General features: G+C 34.2%; 1 protein-coding gene across 3 annotated transcripts in view; it reads right to left on the reverse strand.

The window, feature by feature from the left end:
* Positions 1 to 6,581, reverse strand: part of SPOCK3 (SPARC (osteonectin), cwcv and kazal like domains proteoglycan 3) — a 506,317-nt gene that overhangs the window by 165,294 nt on the left and 334,442 nt on the right. For all 3 annotated transcript variants that reach the window (XM_017887898.1, XM_017887896.1, XM_017887897.1), the window contains one exon: positions 4,438 to 4,561. In XM_017887898.1, the coding sequence (XP_017743387.1) occupies positions 4,438 to 4,561 (124 nt within the window). The remainder of the gene's footprint in view (positions 1 to 4,437; positions 4,562 to 6,581) is intronic.

Genomic DNA, 6,581 nt, shown 5'->3' on the forward strand with positions numbered 1-6,581 from the left:
AAAAAAAAAAAAAAAAAAAGAAATTTTTTGGATAGTAATAAAAAAATTAGGCCTTCCCCTTTAAGAGTAATGTTATTGTTCACACACACACACACACAGACACACACAGACACACACACACCTATCTTTTATTTAAGTATTCAAAGGCAATAATTTGAAGGGATGCACAGTGATTCTCAGCCATGGCTACACATAAAAGTCACATGAGAAGTTTTAAAAATTCCAATTCACGGGACCCCATTCCAAATCAATTTAAGTAGCATCTCTACAGCTGGATTTAGAAAACTGCAGTCTAAAATAGCTTTATATTTGCCTTCCTTCAAAACCACACACACACACACACACACACACACACACAATTTTATGAACAATACTCATTTCTAAGGAATTCACGATTGTTTAGTTCAATTGCCAAGCAGCGCATCACTAAAAATATGATAGAAAAGAGTTTAAAAACATCCACTGTTGTCCTCAGGGAGTTTATATTACACATGTTCTACTCAAGTCTGAAACATTAGTATTATTTATTGACTTGTGCTCACGGCAAATGTAATGTACATTTTACATAACAAAGTGAGAAATATATCCATGATCTAACATAAATGCTGTATTGAAGAACGATTCCTAGTTCTTATTGAAGCTTGACAATACAATCAAAATAGACTTTGCCTGAAGTAAAGAAATGAAGGCCTTCATCTTTTGTGTCAATTTCAAGAATGATTACCTCTCAAACAACCTTGAACAGACTTATATTTTGATTTTTCTGGCATTGCTGAATTTGAAAGAATTCAGAGAAGACTGGTTCTTTTAAAAGAAAGATTAACTAGGCTTCTAAAGAAAGTAAATCACTTTTCTTAATAGGAAAAAAGACAATGTTCCAAAAATATTTTTTATGAAAATCACAAATGTCCCAATATTTTTTCAAGTAAGCCTATTTATCCATAGTAAGGAGTATCCTCACCTGTTAACTTTTCCTCACCTGTTAACTTTTCTTTTGTGTATGCATTTTAAAATACTCTGCTGAGGATTTCTAGAAAAGCCAATTAACTTAAAAGCTTGAACTCAAATAAAATAATTATTCAAAATTGGTCACATTGCATAATGAAGTTTACCTTTCAAAATTATATCTTAGTTATGTCATTTGACTAAAGTCTTTCTTTGTGTACCTTCTAATATCCCTCTTTCCCACCACATCCCCCAGCTCCTGCACCTATTGTACTTCGTAATGACCTCACCTCCAGTTAGGATGTGCAATGGAAATATAATTTATAATCTCCTCTCTATAAAATGAGCTGAAAGTAATGAACAAACATTGTGGGTCTAAAATAGAACTTGTAGGAATATTATTTGTAGTGTTAAAAAACCCCTTTGTATCAATGCATGGGTCGACAATTCAGCAGATGAATAGGAAAAGCTTCCACAGCAAGATCACACTTCCACACTGAATGTAGGGCCCCACATCCAAGACTCATCATATCTGGCTTCTGGTTTATCCTTAACATATCAGGACTACTCAGGGGAGGATTTACAACTTCAAGCAAGGAGCTTCATGGACCCCACTGAGCTTAGAATTTGGAGCTCATCATTGTTGTTCGAATGTGTTTACATCTGCCCTGTCATAATTTGCAAGTTTATTGACAAACTTTAGTGATCCAAGAGCCAGAAGAAAGATCTTGTGATCTCTTACCTATATTCTGTTTTCAACTCTCATAAGCAGATGTTGGGAACATAATAAGATGACATTTACAAGAAGGTACTGGCCTCTGTGGTCTTTGTTCTTGATCCAGTAGCTAAATAGCCTAGGGCAATACTTTCTTATGAGGGAGGAACAAAAAATCACCAACATGTTGAAGGCATTAATTTGAGATTCAAATCAAATAAACTCTTAAGAAAAGATTAGTAAGGATAGTTTCACCTAAATTTTTACTGGGTTAAGAGTTCTACTTAGTTTTCATTGTTTTATATAGCTGTCTCATCACTTTCAATGCCAAAGTTTAAGATTAAGATGGATGGTCCAAAGTGGAAAACTCACTAAGTTAGATTAGAATTAACAGAAATAAAAATGGTGATTTAGGGTTATTAGAGACCTATATTCACTTGAATCATGCTTTGTGTAATGTCTTTCTATGTAAAGAAAGAATTTGTTAAAAGTGACATTTATGTGAATAAATATTAAAAATAATAATTCAAATATGAATTATCTATGAGATTGGTTGTGTTGATAATACTAATAAGATTAGATAATTTGTAAGCCAAGGTATCACAGTGTGCCCCATGCCCAAGGAGAACAATGAGGAAACCCCATGAAATTGAAGATATACCTGAATTAATCTACGTATAATAAGTGCTTTTAGTCTTGAATGAGAATCTGAGGGCTATTTCTTACATGCTAAGTAACTCTAACATCATCAATCAAGTCTCATCAAATAGAATTCCACTTCTAATTGTAACTTGGTATCCTATGAAACTAATTTGTGAAAGGAAGGATCACCTGCTAAGAGAAACCTAAAAAGAGTCCCAAAAATGTCAGCAGAAGCCCGTAGACTTCTGTTAGCACTCTTTGGGAATGATGACACCCTAGGGACAAACTTCTGGCACATATTTCCAATGTTGAGAAAGACGTAGTTCTACTTAGGTGGATGCCAGTAAAAATTTCCAATCTTTCTACCACTGACTCCATTTGTTCAATCATCTACAATCACCAGATAAAATTAGGATTAAAATTTGCTTCCTCTGTAGCTCTTCCCATCAGTTTGAATATTACAATCTGCATCCTTCATTGTAAGTCAATAAATCCGTAAAATGATTTATACATCATTTCCACGTGGAATTTTATAATATGAGATAGATTCACTCTCCCTTGTACTGACAACATGAATTCACTAAACTTGCAAAGCCAAGACCCTACCTATACCATGTCAAATTCACGAAGATCAAGACCATGTTGAAAGGACCCCTGACACACTCCTCTCCTAGCAATAACTCCACTTCTATATACATCCATAAAAGTTTAGCACGTAGACATAAGACAGCTTCACTAAGGATACACAGTACTTGGCACCTAGTATGTACTATGTATGTATGTAGTGACTGAATTAATTAAGAGCATTGTAGTGAAGTTGCCCAGCTTTGTAATTGTAAAAGGCAAGTGGAAGTTTTGGGGAAATATTTGCTCAGACAAATTGTGATTCATAAGCAGGTATCCACAAAACCAAAGCATTTTACTAAAAGGTAAAAAAATTCTGGAAATAACTTTGCAGTAAGCACAATCAGATATGAACTAAGAAAAGGTTATTTATAGATCTCATGTATACTCTTTAATAAGAGTATTCAAATTGTTGCTTAAAAGGATATTAACATGTTTTTGTTTTTTGAAACAGGTTTGCTCTTGCTGTCCAGGCTGGAGTGCAATGGCGCAGCTCACTGCAACCTCCGCCTCCCTGGTTCAAGTGATTCTCCTGCCTCAGCCTCCCGAGTAGCTGGGATTACAGATGCCTACCACCATGCCTGACGCATTTTTGTATTTTTAGTAGAGATGGGGTTTCACCATGTTGGCCAGGCTGGTCTCAAATTCCTGACTCAGGTGATTTGCCCACCTTGGCCTCCCAAATGCTGGGATTACAGGTATAAGCCACTGCACCTGGCTTAATAATTTAATTATAGAGTAAGCTTCTTCTAGGGACGCTGCATAATATGCTACACTACCTGTCTAAAATATATGTATTTCTTAAGTCTAAATTTTTAAATGTATCCAGTCCCTAGGGTTTCAGATAAAAGACAGTGAGTCTGAACTCTTTCCTTTCTGTTACATAAGCTAAGAAAATTTATCAATGTCTTATTTAGGCAAAGTTTGTAAAAATCCCAAAATATTTTAACAATATGGGACACTTAATTGTGAGGAAGAATAATGTAGAAGAGAGAGCAAAGGCATTGAATCAGAGATTTTATCAAATCCTGGCTTCAGTGTCAACTAAATATGTGAAACTTGCCAAATTGCCTTTCTGATCCCGGTTTTTTCATCTGGTAAAGAGTTTTTTTTGGTGGCTTACATGAGATAATATAGGAGATAAAATATGAGATTAAAAAAAGTAATTGTAGTGACAGATTGTAGCACATTTATTGTTGTTAAAATAATATTGATCACTAAAGCTATTGTACAGCATGCTAACATTTCTGGCACCTTTCATAGTAGCAACAAAGGAAAGGTTGGCTTTGATATTTGAGGGTTCATAGCTTTAGTATTTCAAACCTTAAAAATTCTGACATGGAAAAAACAAATACATATTGAATCATATTCCAAACCAGTGAGATTATTCATATTATTTCATAAGGTAAATGAGTAATTTGAATTATCACATTGGATAACCAATAGTTTTAATCATTTACTAATATGTATTCATCACTTATTTCATACTGAACAACTGTAGGTGTCTTTACCTGAAAAGAGTAGGTATGACCATCTGAACCACAAACAGGGCTGGGATAGACCATTGGGCACTGCTTGCAGGTGGATAATATGGGACCCCTCCATTGCCTATGGTCTACTCCTGCTTCTTTCATCCTGTTAAAAAAATAAAGCAAGCATATTGAGCATATTTATTTAAGAACATGCATTTATATTAGCTCATTCCTCTCGTCCACTGCCATTCCAACTCCTGAAGATACATTAGAATCAACAAACGATTCTCATTTTTAATTTATTATTTCATGCCATATTTTTCATTATAATCTTTTGATTTCTATCTCAAGGCTTGCCTCTAATAAAACAGGAATATGTCCCTTAAATATATTCTGCTAGTCACATATAAATGATGGCTGTATTTCTTCATGCGAACCCTTTTCATAGCCTCAGAAACAGAAGCAACACTTGCTCAGCAATAAAGGACTCACACATCTGGCACCTTCTTAAAAGCCATCCTTACATCCCATTAGGAACAATATATAAGAGATGACACCTAATTCACTGGGTGCCTAAAAGTAAGAGTGGCTTACTTTTAGAGAAAACAGAAACAAAGAATTAAAATTTTCCAGCATTTACCAGTATTTAGAAAGCTAAATTACTAGGTTTAGTGACAGCAAATCTCCTTTTGTTGTGTAAAAATGTCCTAAAATAGATCCATGCGGCTTTGATATAGAATAACTTGAAAAAAATCCATTCTCTTCTGCTACCTACACTTACAATTGTTTGTTTCCCCACTTTAGTTAAATTGCTTTATTCCTTTGCCTATTTGTGTGAACAATTTACGCAGAGTCAGGAAAATGGCTTAAAAGTTAGAAAAAAAAAAGTAACTGAGAATTCATATAAAAACATTTAATATTTAGAAGTCCTGGAGTAAATCAATATTCGTTTATTACAACTGCTTATGGAGAGAGTAATTTGATGCCTATGTCAGGATGAGAATAGATGTTTTACTAGAGACTTTTTTTTCTTTGTGCCTTTTGTTTTCTTTTCATGAATATGTCAAATCTACAAAATAGTGGTCCCAAAAGACTATCAAGACGCATTTTAAGGACTTTCATTATAAGTAAAGAAGTTTGAACTATGTATTTCAAATTTTGCCAGAGTTTGGGTGGGCTGGGCATTACACATTGATTATTTTCTCTCTTTTTCTCTCTCTCAGAAAAGATTTTCATGAAGCCTATTATAGTTCCAAATATGTTCTCTTTATTTCAGTTTCGCACATTCTGCCAAAAGACCACATTAAAACCTTGCTTTGCTACAAAGTTCATCTTATAATACATACAATGAGAAAAAATTAATATGCAAATTTTTCCTGAAAAACAATTGGCACAATATCCTAGTGAGAAATAAAACAATGATTGAAAAACTTGGACTATTCTGTAACACTTCAAGATTTATAAATTACAAAAATGTAGCAGAGAGAAATTAAAAAAATAAAATAAAATGTTCTACTTGCACTGAACTTTCACTGTGTGTAATCAAACAAGACATGAAATTATGCAAAATTATTTGCTCTTCAGATGCATTAGGGGAAAGTATAAGCAAGTTTGGGCTTCTAATCAGTGAAAAGTATTTTATTAGAGCAAAAGAGGATTATAGTAAAAAAATAGGATGTATATGTTCTTTATGCTTAGGTTTATATCCCAACTCTGTATCTCTTTTATACTTCATCTCACTCTTCTTTTTTAACACATATAACTTAAAAAAACCCTAATGAGATCTGGAAACTAAAAATTGTTGTATTAATAAATTTCTCTTATAAATATAACATTTACAACTTAGAAAATCTTTCAATTTTTTTTTTAAGAGTAAATATAACTAGAAGTATTTTTTTTTTTAATTTGAAGATTTGGCTGGGCACAGTGGCTCATGCCTGAAATCCCAGCGCTTTGGGAGGCCAAGGTGGGTGGATCACCTGAGGTTGGGAGTTCGAGACCAGCCTGACCAACATGAAGAAACCTCGTCTCTACTAAAAATACAAAATTAGCCAGGCATGGTGGCGCATGCCTGTGATCCCCGCTACTCAGGAGGCTGAGGCAGGAGAATCGCTTGAATCCAGGAGGCGAAGGTTGCTGTGAATCAAGATCACACCACTGTACTCCAGCCTGAGTGAAACAAC

The sequence above is a fragment of the Rhinopithecus bieti genome, unplaced genomic scaffold, assembly GCF_001698545.2.
Source record: "Rhinopithecus bieti isolate Rb0 unplaced genomic scaffold, ASM169854v2 scaffold_16999, whole genome shotgun sequence".
Lineage (NCBI taxonomy): Eukaryota > Metazoa > Chordata > Mammalia > Primates > Cercopithecidae > Rhinopithecus > Rhinopithecus bieti.